The sequence below is a fragment of the Haliaeetus albicilla genome, chromosome W (assembly GCF_947461875.1).
Source record: "Haliaeetus albicilla chromosome W, bHalAlb1.1, whole genome shotgun sequence".
NCBI lineage: Eukaryota > Metazoa > Chordata > Aves > Accipitriformes > Accipitridae > Haliaeetus > Haliaeetus albicilla.
The window spans coordinates 45,516,037-45,533,548 of record NC_091515.1 but is presented as its reverse complement, the minus strand read 5'-3'; the positions used below and the strand labels follow the sequence as shown (position 1 = coordinate 45,533,548).

At 47.9% G+C, this 17,512-nt stretch overlaps 1 protein-coding gene across 1 annotated transcript in view; it reads right to left on the bottom strand.

Moving 5' to 3' along the window:
- VCP (valosin containing protein) overlaps positions 1-16,672 on the bottom strand; it is a 34,734-nt gene extending 18,062 nt beyond the window's left edge. The window contains exons 1-3 of the mRNA XM_069775529.1: positions 16,420-16,672; positions 6,929-7,040; positions 6,372-6,544 (exon numbers count right to left, since the gene is read on the bottom strand). Of these exons, the coding sequence (XP_069631630.1) occupies positions 6,372-6,544; positions 6,929-7,040; positions 16,420-16,436 (302 nt within the window). The 5' untranslated portion in view covers positions 16,437-16,672. The remainder of the gene's footprint in view (positions 1-6,371; positions 6,545-6,928; positions 7,041-16,419) is intronic.
- Positions 16,673-17,512: the final 840 nt, after the last annotated feature.

Sequence of the window (17,512 nt, the reverse complement as noted above, 5' to 3'; positions counted from 1 at the left end):
ATGTTAGAAATTTCAACAGTATATGATGTCCAGAAGCTTGTGGAAGATATCCAGTGGATGCAGAATCTTTGCGGTATCACTAATGACGATATGGACCCTCTGGCAGAACTCTTGGGTACGAGCGCACGTGCAGATGAGAAACGGGAAATGACAGAGCTGACCAATTGGTTGCAGCGGCATGGGAGCCTCCTCCAGGGAATCGTTTTCAACAAACAAGGCAATCGCATGCGTTCTTGCACCAACCCGCTAGGATGTTAGCAAAGCAATTTGACTTACCACTCACTGATGCCCAAGGTATCGTTAAAGCATGCCCCGACTGTCAAAAGGAAGGGCTGGGCTTGGGCTGTGGGGTTAACCCACGAGGTCTCTTGCCATTGCAGTTGTGGCAAATGGATGTCACCCATGTCATGTGGTTTGGTGCAAAGCGTTATGTACATGTGTGTATTGATACCTATTCTGCTGCCGTGTGGGCCACGGCACAAACTGGAGAAAAGGCCTTACATATTGAATGACATCTTCACGCTTCTTTTACAGTGCTGAGTGTGCCTAAAGAAATTAAGACGGACAATGGCCCGGCCTATGGTTCTACACGATTTGCTCGATTTTGTAATTTGTGGGGAATTCACCATGGTACGAGTATTCCACATCTTCCCGCAAGACAGGCTATTGTTGAACGGGCCAACCAAACCTTAAAGAACATGCTGCAAAAACAAAAAGGGGGAAACCAGGGCTTACTCCCAGAGGAACGATTGGCCAAAGCCTTATTTGTGCTAAATTATCTTAGATTGACAGGTGATCACAAAGACCCACCGATGGTAGTGCATCATGCTCTTTTACAGGCGGAAAGGACACAACAAAGTACAGAAATCAGGGTAATGTATAAGGACCCAGAGTCCGGGAAATGGTGCGGACCAGCAGAAGTAGAACTTATTGGGAGAGGGTATATGTGTCTGCTTACAGATCGAGGCCTTCGCTGGATCCCGGCTAAGTGGGTCAAGCCATGGCTTCGCACTGATGCTGGACCCGGAATTGTCCCAATGGCAACTGGGACGGCACCAGCAGGTGCTGGAGCCACTGATCCGACAGATTCTGACTAATAGAGTATTACACTTTAGAGGACTAGCGGACATCGAGTCCTTCAGAGAGGTTTTTAGAACAACATGCCTTATTGTATATAGAACTTGCTTTAGGCAGAAAGTGTGTTAAGCATAATTTGGTTAAACATAGTGTGATTACAGGAAGACAGTGTGGGGTAAACGTAAAAGTTAGTTAAAGCCAAAATTAGGGGTAAGGTCTATTTCCACTAATAACCTGGGAACGAGGTTGATTGTGTTTCCACAGATACAGGCCCACGACGGACTCCTGTTGAATTTGCACGACCATCATCATCTGGAGCATCATAGATGGTGTGGCAATATGAATACCATCCCAGTCAAAAACTAATGTATAGGTCACCTTGGTTAACATGACAGGTCAGGATTCTCTGTGCACCGCAACCGCATCATAAAGCCCACGAACCAATAGACAAGATGGCTATGACTCGTGCAGCGCGCCTGGCCAGCGAGCGCATGCGTCATAGATTACAACCGAGGCGGACTTTTGGCACCCGCTGGCCACGTGTGCCAAAACCCATTCCTCTGCAAATGTATAAATACCGGGATTTTCCGAAGAGCATCGGGCTGGTGTACAGTAAGGCCATCGTTGCCTCCGTGGGGACGCCCACGGAAAGCTGGCACCTACCGATTGCTGGGCTGAGTTCGCGGAGCAAAACGGCACAAGAATGTATGGATGGTTCATCTTCCTCATGGTTCGGGTCATTAGGGGTAACAGGTTGGCTTAAAGAGTTATGGGCATTGTTATAGTTATTGTGATTTTAGCTATTGTAATAATTTTACCTTGTTTAGCTTGTTGAGAAAAAATGGCATCCGAAGTTATTAAGCAAGCCTGGATTGCTCAAAAACAAAAAGGGGGACATTCATGTTGAGGATTTCTTGGCTGGGCGAGGGCATGTGAGCAATCCAGCCGTTATGTGGGAACAAAGCATAAGTTTACAAAATACTGGAGCAGACAAGGACACTGTGTCCTTGTACGCTGGGAAAAAGGAAGATAAGAAGAGCCTGACAAACAACACCTGGATGCTGAAGGATGAGATCAGTAACTGCTGGACACCTCGTGAAGAAGTTTGCGCAGCCAATAGAGAATAAGATAGTGTCGCGTGAAATGGGGTATCGTACCAATTAGAGTATTGTATAAGGCACGTGGACATAGAAGCTTAGCCAATCATAACGTTATAGCTAGCGCGTGCTATCACCTTTTTTCTATATAAACCCTGTAAAACCCTGTAATAAAGGAGAACGACCATACTCATATTGAGACTCCATCATTACTCCGGGACCGTCTTCCCACTCCGACACATTCACAAGTTACTAACACAGCCTAAAGACCTGCGAGAGTCATGAGCTAACTTTTGTTTCAACAAGGAGCTACTGCTGAACCAACTGTGACGGAAAGGGAATGGGGGAAACTCTTTGTTCCTTCCTTCCTCTCTCTCATAACAGCTCCTGTTGCTGATAACCCTGATTCTGAGCAAAGGCTCTCACAATACCAACCAGGGGTAGCCAGGTGTCTATCAATCCCCCTTTGTGGAGACTGACATTTAGGTTAAAGTCTGAAGACCCCTTCCCCCTTTTTAAATAAACATTTCAGCTATTATTTTACAGTGTAGGCCAACTGTAGCAACGCCTCAGAGTATCAACCTGTGGCAGAGAGGCAGAAAGCTCAAACTGGCTCTGCCAGCTAAGAAAAGCCTATGTGGAACTGCAGCTGAACACGTGACTTTTCATACGTTACTTTGTTCAAGACTCTTAATAGATTCTTTTAGCACATGCTTTACAGAGAGGATATAGCAGAAGGGTAAAGGAAGACAGACTGCCCCAGAAGGAAAACAGCTGACAGACTACAAGCAGGAAGCAATTAGCGCATGAATCTGGATTTTGGCAGAAGCCAGGCCACAGAAAGTAACTGGTTTGGGTTTGTGTGGCAGGGTTTTGGTAGTGGGGGAGGGGACTACAGGGGTGGCTCCTGTGAGAAGCTGCTAGAAGCTTCCCCAGCTCCAAGTCGGACCCGCCTCTGGCCAAGGCTGACCCAATCAGTGATGGTGGTAGCACCTCTGGGATAACATATTTAAGAAGGGGAACCTGCAGTGAGTGAGGAGATTGGAATGCGAGAAACACCTATGCAGACACCAAAGTCAGTGAAGAAGGAGGGGGAGGAGGTGCACCAGAGGAGGTGATGCCCTGCAGCCCATGGAAGTGAACAGTGGAGCAGATGCCCACCTGCAGCCTGTGGAGGAGCCCATGCTAAAGCAGTTGGATGCCCCCAAAGATGGCTGCGTGACTCCATGGGAAAGCCCGTGCTGGAGCAGTCTGTGACTGAAGGACTGCAGCCCACGGAAATGACCCACGTTGGAGCAGTTTGTGAAGGACTGCAGCCCATGGGAAGGATCCATGCCGGAGAAGTTCATGGAGAACTGTCTCCCATGGGAGGGACTCCACACTGGAGCAGGGGAAGAGCGAAGAGTCCTCCCCCTGAGGTGGAAGGAGCAGCAGAGACAATGTGTGACAAACTGACTGCAACCCCCATTCCCCATCCCCCTGCACCACTGAGGAGGAGGAGGTAGAGAAAAATCAGGAGCGGAGCTGAGCCCAGGAAGGAGGGAGGGGTGGGGGGAAGGCGTTCTAAGGTTTGGTTTTACTTCTCATTATTCTTGTTTTGATTTGACTGGTAGTAAATTTAATTGATTTTGTTTTTTCCCCCAAGTTGAATCTGTTTTTTTGCCTGTGACCATAAGTGGTGAGTGATCCCTCCCTGTCCTTGTCTCAACCCATGAGCTTTTCTTTATATTTTCTCCACCAGGGAGGAGTGAGTGAGCAGCTTTGTGGTGCTTTGTTGCCAGCTGGGCTTAAACCACAACAGTAACACAATAAGTACTTAAAGATCAGCAAGAAAAACTTTGAGGGCAAGAAGCGTGAAAATTCTCTGACCCTTGCAACAAAGCTAAGACAATCAGTATGTGATGGGTTGACCCTGGCTGGACGCCAGGCGCCCACCAAAGCCGTTCTATCACTCCCCCATCCTCAGCTGGACAGGGGAGAGAAAAATATAACAAAAAGCTTGCGGGTCGAGATAAGGACAGGAGAGATCATTCACTAATTACCATCACGGGCAAAACAGACTCAGCTTAGGGAAAATTAGCTCACTTCTTATTACAAATCAGCCAGAGTAAGGTAAATGAGAAATAAAACGAAATCTCAGAACACCTTCCCTCCACCCCTCCCTTCTTCCCGGGCACAACTTCACTCCCGGATTTCTCCACCAAGCCCCCCCAGCGGCACAAGGGGGACAGGGATGGGGTTTACGGTCATCACATGTTATTTTCTGCCGCTTCACCTCCTCAGGGCGAGGGCTCGTCACACTCTTCCCCTGCTCCAACGTGGGGTCCCACCCACGGGAGACAGTCCTCCACGAACTTTCTCCAACGTGGGCCATTCCCACGGGCTGCAGTTCTTCACGAACTGCTCCAGCATGGGTCCTTTCCACGGTGTGCAGTCCTTCAGGCACAGACTGCTCCAGCGTGGGTCCCCCACGGGGTCACAAGTCCTGCCAGAAAACCTGCTCCGTGGGCTCCTCTCTCCACAGATCCGCAGGTCCTGCCAGGAACCTGCTCCAGCGCAGGGTTCCCACGGGGTCACAGCCTCCTTCAGGAACCCACCTGCTCCGGCGTGGGGTCCTCCACGGGCTGCAGGTGGATATCTGCCCCACCATGGACCTCCCTGGACTGCAGGGGGACAGCCTGCCTCACCAGGGTCTTCCCCACGGGCTGCAGGGGAATCTTCGCTCCGGCGCCTGGAGCATCTCCTCCCCCTCCTTCTGCACTGACCTTGGTGTCCGCAGGCTTGTTTCTCTTACATGTTCTCACTCCTCTCTCCGGTGGCTGTTTTCCGCGTCCCAACTTTTTTTTTCCTTCTTAAAAATGTTATCACAGAGGCGTTACCACTATCACTGATTGGCTCGGCCTTGGCCGGCGGCGGGTCCGTCTTAGAGCCGGCTGGTATGGGCTCGCTCTCTCTCGAACACAGGGGAAGCTTCCAGCAGCTTCTTACAGGAGCCACCCCTGTAACCCCCCCCGCTACCAAAACCTTGCCACATAAAACCAATACACAGTAACACATCTGGAAGGCTGAGAACCACTACAGACACAGTCCCAGCAGAGAAGGGGAGAGCACAGGCTGAACTGTCACACTAGAAATTACTCCAACGGTAACCACACATCAGGTTAAAGTAAGGATTAACCTTCATTTTAAATCCACAGACTGGCTCAAAGCACTGTTCTGTTCTAACTACAGTCGTGTTTAAAACTTGCATTTTCTAGTGGTAGAGAGATGGGTGGAACAAACTTGTTCCTCTCCTCTACAAAGTTCATATGAAATACATTTTACATTTAAAGATTATTCCAGATATCACCCCAGGAAGTCTAGTGTCAGAAACCAGGCTCAAAATTTTCCCAGAACATGCTCAGGAGGAAGAGCTGTCAGCCCTCACATATTTAAGCCTGCAAATTAGCATTTTTATGTTTAAGAAATGCTCACGTTTTTTCCCCCCACTCCCATTATAGAATGGAACCTGCCTCCTGTAAGCCAAGATATATACTTCAGTGCTTTCCCACTACCTTCTGCAAGCATTGCACAAAATTCCTGCAACAGTGTTAAAGCATTCCTAATTTTAAAATTATTTTATAACAAAAATTGGAATATAAACAACCTTCGAGGATTTTTAATCTTGCTATTTGACTGCTTCATGTTTTTGTCACTCATTTCTAGCAAGTTTTAACTTCTGTTTGTCATAGGGCAGCTCAGTGCTTGAGCTAACCATACTATGAGATCAATTACAATGTTGCTTATTGCTTTCCACAGTTAACTTTGTAGACATTAAAAATTTAGATGGGAAAAACTTATCAAATTTACATTGTCAGATGAATTCACAAGAAGACTGTGACAAAAGTTGGGCAATTGAACTACTTAATTTAATGACAGGACCTGGGCTCATGAAGGTCCTGAAGAGACTTCAAGAATCTTTAGCATAATTTTTTAGTATTAATCTGAACATGCATACAGCCAGAAACACATGCAAAAGTAAACCCAGATCCCTGATGTAAGACACACACTTGAAAACATTTCTGTGATCTCCTCTGGAAGACATAAGAGTACTTCCTGCAGACCCTATCTCTGCTACAGTCTAAATCCATTCAGAGCCAGCACACAAGTTATTTAGGCAACCCAGGGATATGCAACAGTTAGCAAACTAGTCCTCACCTGATCACGTCACCCAGGCGCACTCTCAGGTTGTTGCGAACAACCCTATTCATGCGAATCTTCTCATCTGAGCAGGTATCATCTGACAGAACAATGCAGACTGCTTCTCTCCTCTTCTTTCCTTTTAACAGGACAGTGTCTCCTCTGAACAGTTGCAATTCATCCATTTTTGCCTGTAAACAATAATAGCATTAGAACAAGCTTTTGACAAAACAAGAATTCAAGCGTTTGAAGGAGAGTTACTTGGCTTTGGAGAATTACATCTTGGAAGCAATATACTAGATCTACAAAGACAGAGGCTCCCACTACACCAGTTAAGAGCTAATCCTGAAGCCAGACTAAGGGCACAAGCTCAACTGAATCCTAAAAGTTGAGAATCAAAATATATTTTATCATGGAAGAGTGTTAGAAAACAAGACAACCCACCTCCCTCACTTGTAACTGCTGCAGCTTCTGACACAAATACTTAAGATTCATGTTGCAAAGTTACATTTCAAGTTAATAGCAACAGCTTGCATATTACCAGATTAAATGCTTTGCTTTTATAGATGACACACCTGGGACAGTGACACAACACTGTTGTCTTCATTGATGGCTTCATCAACAATTAACCGATTGGGCCTGTTCTTCTGCTTCAGAATAGCAGTCGATAAGTCATCCGCTTTAGAACTGGCAAAGAAAACAGAAGTTAATGAGTCCAAGTGATATTGCTTCCCCCTTTCCAGCCACCCCACTGTTTTGTTCTCCATTTTATACAGGTTTCTTTGTTGTCTTGTCTTTTAGAAACTATAGTTGTTTGTAAGACAAAGGAGAATATAATTCCTAGGCACCAGTTTCAGGAGCTCAAAGCAGAATGTTTTCTGCCATTAAATATAACTACTTTACCAGCCTCAAATGGAAATAGCTATGAAGCTATCTATGAAAAGAAGTGATCAGTGAGATGTTGCTGACTGTAAGATGTTTTGCCTACAAGAATTAGTCAGACTCATCTGAAATCACATGTAACCACTGCCACCAAAACAAAAGTTCAAGTCTACTTGGTGTCAAAACCCAGATAAACAGGGGAATTAAAGGACAATGCTGCAGCTCCCCTGACAGGAACAGTTGTAAGAGTTTAGCCTGTTGAGGACTATTAGTTAAACCTAGCAAGCCAGTCGAAATATTCAAGCGCTCATGAAAAATATGGTTTTCATTTTATTTTAAGGATATAAGCACCTTTCCATAATACCTTCACAGGAGTCACTGCAACTCTAGCCTACAATGCCACAAGAAATATGACAGGTAATTTTTTTGCCTTGACAAAAAAGAGCACATCAAACAGCAAGGAAATGGAAGAAAGGCAGGGAAGAGGCAAAAAAGGTTGTAAAACAACTGTACTGGTTTCAGCTGGGATAGAGTTAATTGTCTTCCTAGTAGCTGGTATAGTGATATGTTTTGGGTTCAGTATGAAAAGAATGTTGATAACACTGATGTTTTCAGTTGTTGCTAAGTAGTGTTTACACTAAAGTAAAGGATTTTTTAGCTCCTCATACCCAGCCAACAAGAAGGCTGGAGGGGCACAAGAAGTTGGGAGGGGACACAGCCAGGGCAGCTGACCCAAAACGGCCAACAGGGTATTCCATACCATGTGATGTCACATCTAGTATATAAAATGGGGAGTGGGACCAGGGGGAATCGCTGCTCAGGGACTAACTGGGCATTGGTCAGCATGTGGTAAGCAATTGCATTGTGCATCACTTGTTTTGTATATTCCAAACCTTTTATTATTATTGTTGTCATCTTATTATTGTTATTATCATCATTATTAGTTTCTTCTTTTCTGTTTTATTAAACTGTTTTTATCTCAACCCACGAGTTTTACTTTTCTTCCAATTCTCTCCCCCATCCCACTGGGCAGGGGGGAAGTGAGTGAGCAGCTGTGTGGTGCTTAGTTGTTGGCTGGGGTTAAAACACAACAGTCCTTTTTGGCGCCCAACATGGGGCATGAATGGTTGAGATAACGACAGACCTGACAAGAGCATGTTAAAATGAATTTGTTACAAGCATTCATTATATTGATCTAATAGTCGCTGGTCACAATGTTGATTTATTGGCTCTTACGAGTTGTGGCGCTCGTTTTTAGGGTTCTGTTATGTATCACCTCACTTGCTGTATGTAGTCCCTGTGCTGCTGCTTATCATCCATGGGAGGTGGATTAAGGTTTTCGCTTTGATGTATCATGTAATACTGGCTTATGGCATGATAAAATTATCAGTCATGGGACTAATCCAGTATTTGCACTCAGCACTGTCGTCACCTCTATACTTCGGGAGCCATCTGTGGGAAACTATTAATAATTACATCATTTACCTTTCCTCCTCAGAGAGCCAATCTATGGGCAAGATGCCTTTCCTCTCCTTTCCCTTCTCTTCCAGTCTAATTCAAATGGCAATTGAGAATTTTGAAAAATTTCAATACCCTTGGAATGTCAAAACCAGCATGGTCCTATTGCCAAGTATTAGCATGCTCCTGAATGTGGTTCAGGCCTTGTTTAAGGTTAAACAACTATTTAAGAAGATCACCCAGAGATCTGCCCCGAGGCTGGATAATTATGAGTGGCAGGGTGTGTGGGGTAGTATGGGCAAATACCTAGAAAAGTGGGCACCTCCAGTATTTTGGAACTTCACCCTTGAACAAGTGCAGAATCCTGAAAAACTAGTAGAACATTTGGAAAAAGTATGCTGTCACTCCGACAATTCCAGGGAGATGAAAATTACTGCAACGTGCTGGGGCCTGGCCCATGCCTATCGAGCCCTTTTCAACACTATTCAGTACCCTCAAGGGGAAGAGAAGGTCTCTGGATCTAACAACAAAGCAACAGACACTGCCGCCATTCCAACCCCAGTGACAGGCACTGTAGCTGAACCAAAGAATCAACCCACATCAATATCGGTTGCCCCCATACACAAGAAGAAATATACAAAAAAAAAATAATCAGTTCACTTGGCAAAGGATGAAGATGAACCAGGGTCATCACAGGAACCGGAGGAAGAGGCAGAACCAGAAGTAATCACCCTATCCCTATCCTTGAGTGAGCTGCAGGATATGTGAAAAGATTTTGGCCATGGTCCAGGTGAGCACATTATCACCTGGCCTGCTCAGATGCTGGGACAATGGGGCTAGTAGCCTGGAATTAGAAGGTAGGGAAGCCAAGCAGCTGGGATCGCTTGCCAGGGAAGGTGGCATTGACAAGGCAATTGGAAAAGGGACACAAGCCATCAGCCTCTGGAGGCGACTCCTGTCAAGCATGAAGGAAAGGTACCCCTTTAAGGAAGATGTTATATGTCAATCAAGCAAGTGAACCACCATGGAAAGAGGTATCCAATATCTGAGGGAATTAGCTGTGCTAGAGACGATTCATCATGACCCGGACAACCCACAATTACCCAAAGATCCAGACGAAGTCCAATGCACACGACCCATGTGGCGGAAGTTTGTACGGAGCGCACCATCGTCCTATGGCCAACTCACTGGCAATAATGGCCTGGAAGGATGAAGAGGCACCGACAGTGGAGGAAGTGGCTCGCCAACTCCATCAATACAAAGAAAATCTCTCCTCCTCCCTACAAGCCTGCATTGCGGCTGTGGAGAAGCTGTCCGAGGATTTCCAGCAATTCAAAGAGGATATGTCCTACTCCCCACCTGTAAGGACCACTGTCTCGGCTATTAGGAGTAAGCGTTTCTCTGCCCAAAAGACAGAATATAGAAGGTATACACCGCGAGGTGCCCTGTGGTTTTACCTATGTGATCATGGAGAGGACATGAGGAAATGAGATGGAAAACCTCCCTCGGTCCTAAATGCACGGGTACGTGAGCTGCGAGGAAAAACCATCACAAAAGGGGATTCTCCCAGGAAAAATGCCACTCCAGTTTCCAAACAGAGTAGAAGGGCTGATCTTACTTGTGATCCTCTTGAAGGGACTTCTGAGCCAATTTTACGAGGAGTACTGAATACTCTGACCAGAATTAGAGGGGCCCTGCCTCCAGCCAGGTGGAGGAAAGGGATAACCGGGTCTATTGGACTGTGTGGATTCGATGGCCTGGCACGTCAGACCCACAGGAGTATAAGGCTCTAGTGGACACCAGCACACAGTGCACTCTAATGCCATCAAGTTATAAAGGGACAGAATCCATTTGTATTTCTGGTGTGACAGGGGGATCCCAAGAGTTAACTGTATTGGCGGCTGAAGTAAGCCTAATGGGGAATGAATGGCAGAAACACCCCATTGTGACTGGTCCAGAAGCTCCGTGTATCCTTGGCATAGACTATCTCAGGAGAGGGTATTTCAAGGACCCAAAGGGGTATCGATGGGCTTTTGGTATAGCTGCCTTGGAGACGGAGGGCACCAAACAGCTGTCTACCCTGCCTGGTCTCTCTCAAGACCCTTCGATTGTGGGGTTGCTGGAGGTTAAAGGACAACGGGTGCCAATTGCTACCACAACAGTGCACCGGCGGCAATATCGCACCAACCGAGACTCCCTGATCCCCATCCATAAGCTGATTTGCCAATTGGAGAGCCAAGGAGTGATCAGCAAAACTCGCTCACCCTTTACTAGTCCCATATGGCCAGTGCGGAAGTCTAATGGGGAGTGGAGACTAACAGTTGACTATCACGGCCTGAATGAAGTCACACCACCGCTGAGTGCTACTGTGCCAGATATGTTAGAACTTCAATACGAACTGAAATCAAAGGCAGCCAAGTGGCACACCACAATTAACATCACTAATGCGTTTTTTCTCAATCCCTGTGGCAGCAGAGTGTCGTCCACAATTTGCTTTCACTTGGAGGGGTGTCCAGTACACTTGGAATCGATTGCCCCAGGGGTGGAAACACAGCCCCACCATTTGCCATGGACTAATCCAGACTGCACTGGAAAAAGGTGAAGCTCCAGAACACCTGCAATACATTGATGATATCATCGTATGGGGCAACACAGCAGAAGAAGTTTTTGAGAAAGGGAAGAAAATAATCCAAATCCTTCTGAAAGCCAGTTTTACCATAAACAAAAGGAAGGTCAAGGGACCTGCACAGGAGATCCAGTTTTTGGGAATAAAATGGCAAGATGGACGTCGTCAGATCCCAATGGACGTGATCAACAAAATAGCAGCTATGTCCTCACCGACTAATAAAAAGGAAACACAGGCTTTCTTAGGTGTCGTGGGCTTTTGGAGAATGCATATTCCAAATCACAGTCTGATTGTAAGCCCTCTCTACCAAGTGACCCGGAAGAAGAATGATTTTAAACGGGGCCCTGAGCAACAACAAGCCTTTGCACAAATTAAACGGGAGATTGCTCATGCAGTAGCCCCTGTGCCAGTCCAGGCAGGACAAGATGTTAAAAGTGTGCTCTGTACCGTAGCCAGGGAAAACAGCCCTACCTGGAGCCTCTGGCAGAAAGCCCCTGGGGAGACCCGAGGCCGACCCCTGGGGTTTTGGAGTCGAGGATATCGAGGATCCGAGGCTCGCTACACTCCAACTGAAAAAGAGATATTGGCAGCGTATGAAGGAGTTCAAGCTGCCTCAGAAGTGGTTGGTACTGAAACACAGCTCCTCTTAGCACCCCAACTGCCAGTGCTGGGCTGGATGTTCAGAGGGAGGGTCTCCTCTACACATCACGCGACTGATGCCACATGGAGTAAGTGGATTGCACTGATCACACAACGGGCTTGCATAGGAAACCCCAGTCGCCCAGGAATTTTAGAAGTGATCATGGACTGGCCAGAAGGCAAAGATTTTGGAATGTCGCCAGAGGAGGAGGTGACATGGGCTAAAGAAGCCCCACTGTATAATAAACTGCCAGAAAATGAGAGGCAATATGCCCTGTTCACTGATGGGTCCTGTTGCATTGTGGGAAAACATCGGAGGTGGAAGGCTGCTGTATGGAGTCCTACACAAGTCGCAGAAACTGCTGAAGGAGGAGGTGAATCGAGTCAGTTTGCAGAAGTGAAAGCCATCCAGCAAGCATTAGACATTGCTGAAAGAGAAAAGTGGCCAGTGCTCTATCTCTATACTGACTCATGGATGGTGGCAAATGCCCTGTGGGGGTGGTTACAGCAATGGAAGCAGAGCAACTGGCAGCGCAGTGGTAAACCCATCTGGGCTGCCGCACTGTGGCAAGATGTTGCGTCCTGGCTAGAGAATCTTGTTGTAAAACTATGTCACATAGATGCTCACGTACCCAAGAGTCGGGCTACTGAAGAACATCAAAACAGTGAGCAGGTGGATCAGGCTGCCAAGATTGAAGTGGCTCAGGTGGATCTAGACTGGCAATATAAGGGTCAGCTATTTATGGCTCTGTGGGCCCATGACACCTCAGGCCATCAGGGAAAGGATGCAACATATAGATGGGCTCGAGATCGAGGGGTGGACCTGACCATGGACACTATTGCACCAATGATCTATGAACGTGAAACATGCTGCAATTAAGCAAGCCAAGCGGTTAAAGCCCCTGTGGTATGGAGGGCGATGGCTGAAATATAAATATGGGGAAGCCTGGCAGATTGACTATATCACACTCCCACAAACTCACTAAGGCAAGCGCCATGTGCTCACAATGGCGGAAGCAACCACCGAGTGGCTGGAAACATATCCCGTGCCCCATGCCACTGCCTGGAACACTATCCTGGGCCTTGAAAAGCAGGTCTTATATGGTGACACAGCACCCCAGAAAGAATTGTGTCAGACAATGGGACTCATTTCCAAAACAACCTCATAGACACCTGTGCCAAAGAGCATGGCATTAAGTGGTTATATCACATCGCCTATCATGCACCAGCCTCTGGGAAAATGGAACAAAACAATGGACTGTTAAAGACTACATTGAGAGCAGCGGGGGGTGGAACCTTCAACCATTGGGATACATGTTTAACAAAAGCCACCTGGTTAGTCAACACCAGAGGATCTGCCAATCAGGGTGGCCCTGCCCAGTCAGAATTTTTACATACTGTAGAAGGGGATAATGTCCCTGTAGTGCACATAAAAAAATATGTTAGGGAAGACAGTCTGGGTTACTCCTGCCTCAGGCAAAGGTAAACCCATTCGTGGGATTGCTTTTGCTCAAGGACCTGGGTGCACTTGGTGGGTGATGCGAAAAGATGGGGAAGTCCAATGTGTGCCTCAAGGAGATTTGATTTTAGGTGAGAATAGCCAATGAATTAAACTGTATTATATTAGTTGCTATATAACCCTGCTACTGTATGTTATCATTACTGTAATTATGTGCTATATCCATAGTAGTATAGCAAGAATCACTTAGATCAAGCAAGAAAGAACTGCGATAAAACTGAGCAAAGCGCAGTAGTGATGGAACCAGAACTGACTCCAGCATGCAACAATCCAACGGTGCACACCATCCTCCTGCTGCGTCAAATGTCACCTGCTCGTCACACCGCACTGAAGCCCAATTCTGCTCTACCAACTGAGAGGACTTTGCACCATCCCTCCTGCCCAGAAAGACTGGTATGACAGATGGAGCCCAAAGTCAGGGACTAAATGAACTCAACAAACATTTTATAAACATGGCCCATAAACTAAAGGAATGATATATATGTATACATACACAGATATATATATATCAAAGGACGGAAAAGGTGATGATGATTGACCAGGATGTAACAGAAAGTATGGGAACTGAGCATGACATAAATGGTATAGAATAAGGGGTAGATACTGTGCTGGTTTCGGCTAAGATAGAGTTAATTTTCTTTCTAGTACCTGGCATACTGTTATGTCTTCGATTCAGTATGAGAAGAATGTTGATAACACACTGATGTTTTCAGTTGTTACTAAGTAGTGTTTAGTCTAAAGTAAAGGATTTTTTAGCTCCTCATACCCAGCCAACAAGAAGGCTGGAGGGGCACAAGAAGTTGGGAGGGGACACAGCCAGGGCAGCTGACCCAAAACGGCCAACAGGGTATTCCATACCATGTGATGTCATGTCTAGTATATAAACTGGGGGGAGTGGGGCTGGGGGAATCGCCACTCAGGAAGTAACAGGGCATCAATCAGCAGGTGGTGAGCAATTGCATTGTGCATCACTTGTTTTGTATATTCCAATTCTTTTATTATTATTGTTGTCATTTTATTATTATTATTATCATTATTAGTTTCTTCCTTTCTGTTCTATTAAACTGTTATCATCTCAACCCACGGGTTTTACTTTCTTCCCCCATCCCACTGGGTGGGGGGGGGGAAGTGAGTGAGCAGCTGTGTGGTGCTTAGTTGCTGGCTGGGGTTAAACCATAACAACTTACATTACTTCATTGTTTTTCTCTGTGTCAGAGCTCCCCATAGCCCAGAGGCTATGCATTGTGGTAGACATTATGAAGAGTAAGAGCAGAAAGTAATTACTGATTCTTCTGAAAATGACTACCAATCTCTGAAGCTCCAGATAAAGTAGGGAGCCAAGTTGTTCCTGCAAGTCTGTGCTAAATATACAATGAAAAGTCACCAATTCAATGATTCCAGTTTCAGTAATGAAAGTGAAAACAATCATGCCTTCTACATGCTGGTGTACCTTTTTATCAATACCCTCATGAACCTGCTTCCTAGGTAAAACCTGTCAGCGGTTTCTTACTTCTCTGAACCTGAACATCCATGTTACAGGCTGAACTACTTTCCCCAGGTAAGTATTAAAAAAAAAATAATCCATAAAACATTTTATCCATTGAAACAAATGAGTGAAATTTTCAATGATTGCAGCCACTTACTGGAACAGCATGACAACCAAGCAGTGAGTTCATACTCACACTCAAGTTGCCAAGTTTTCAAATACTGTTTCAGATAGGTATGCACATGAAAACGAGAATCTCTTCAGAAACCACACTCTATTAGCTCTTGCAATGCTACTCTGTACTAAAGTTCAATTCAGCAAGATAGCTGCCAACAGCATTGACCCAAAAATTGCAACTAAAAAGTAACTGTTTTCCAGTTGCAGAGTAACTTTTGTTGATTCCTATGTGGTGGTAACAACTTTGCAAAAGTAGAAGTTTCTTTTTAAAGACACTGTTCACCTCGTTCAGACTCAAAATATGCCTTTGAGACCACCATTTCTATCACAAGCTCTACCATGGACACTAAATTCTTAGCACACCTTGCTGGAACTGACTTAGTAGGACCAAGTCGGTCCAAATTGCAGGAGTTGCAAAAGAAAAGAAGATAAGCCACAGACACTAAAGGGACTGAAAGTGCCTCTGGTGAGGCCAACAAGTCACTTAAAAGCATTCTTAGATTTGGGAAATTATCTTTAGGTTCTATTTTTACTCCTCTCAAGGTGCAATGATGTGGCTTGCGCACATGGGCTGGGAACTGAGACCAGTATTACTCAACTCATTTTTGAGGAGCACAAAAGATGACCCTCAGCCTGGAACTGAAAACAGAGTGAGGCAAGGCACCGGAGATGAAAATATAGCCGATTGCCTCAGCTGCCACAGAGGCCAGCCCAGCACAACATATCTGCCTCTTCTAATGCCAAGTCACTTCTAGCCCCGATCCGAGGGCCCCTGAAGGCCTGCGGGGAGGAGGCCGGGACATGCCTCTCCCCCCTCACTGCCCCGCCAGCCGCTCCGCCGCTTTCCCCGGTGCTCCAGGGCCTGGAAGACAAAGACCTCCCTGGCTGAGGCCTAGCCCAGGCGGGACGGCCCCGGGCGGGGGCACGGCCAGGGCCCAGCCGGAGGCCCGGCCCGGCCTGGCCAGGCCTCGCGCCCCGCTCTCCCCCCCCATGACTCGACACTTCCCGGGGAGGCCCTGCCGGGAGGAGGAAAGGAAGAGGAGCGGCGGCGCGCGGGGCCCCCTGCGGGCACGCGCCTGGCCGAGCGCGCGCGAGGAGCGGCCCATCCCCATCCCGGCCCCACCCTCACCTTCTCAGAGCCTACGTGACACAGCGGGATTGGGGCTGGATCGGGCCCGGCCCGGGCAGTGCCGCGCGGAGGCGAGGTAGGCCGAGCCGGGTCCAGCACCACCGCGGCCAGACCTAGGCCGCGGCCTACCGGCGGGCGGCCCACACTTACTCGGATCCTGAGGCCATGGCGCTGGGGGGTGACAGGGACGAAGGGAGGCGGCCGGCGGCAGCTCCTCAGGGCGGGCGACGGCGGGTCTCGGGCAGGCTCACGGCAGTGGCAGCAATTGAGGACGCTTCGCACTGACTGAACCTCAGAGCCGACTCATCGGAAGAGGAAGCTCTGCTCCGCAGTGCCTCACCTGCCTAACAACAGCGTAAGCTGACCAATCGGAAATTCCGCCCGGCTAGCGCCTCAGCCAATCGGAGAGGCGGAAGCGGAGGGGACGAGGAAAAAAAAGAACGAGCGCTCTCCCTCCTCCGCCCCGCCCCTCTCTTTTCCCTTTCCAATCGTCACGAGCCAAGCGCAATAACCGTCAGCCAATCGCAGCGCCGCCCCTGCCGTGGCTGTTCTACAGGGCAACACGGGACGGGCAGCCAATGGCAAAAATCCACCAGTAGGAAAATCTAGGCGGAAAGTCCCACCACGATGTCCATCCGGGCTAGCCTCGCCTCGCGATTGGCTAGCGCCCGAGGAAAGGGAAACGCGCGAGGAGTGGTGCAACCAATCAGGAGGGGCGGGAGGCGGATGCTTGGGGAGCAGCCGGAGTGCACTTGGAGCAACCAGGGTGTGCTGATTGTGCCCAGGCTCAGCCAGCGGGGCCGCGCGCGTGGGTAGTGGGGCGGATTTGGCCCCGTTGGGGGCGGTCCTGGGGCGGCCTCGGCGAGGCTTTGGGGGGGGACGTGCTCCAGAGGCTTCATTTTCCCCCGGGTGAAAGGGTGTGGGGGGGGGCCCGGCCCTTCCTCTCCACCCAAAGGCACCCACGGGGCTCCTTTACCCGTTTTATTTATTTTTTTGCAGGTTTTCTTTTTCCTGATTGATTTTTTTGGTAGGGCTGGACTGCCCCACCAGGCCCCACTGCAGGACTCGTGCTCCCAGCCACTCATCCCAGCACAGACCCTGCCCCATCAGGGGTTTGAAGCTCTAGCTCCCCTTGAACCACCCGAAACAGCCCTCCCACAGCTCTTCCACCACTACTGGCCACCCTTCCACAACACGCTGTCCTCCAAGCACCGCTTCCCGGTGCATTTGGGCACTCACATCC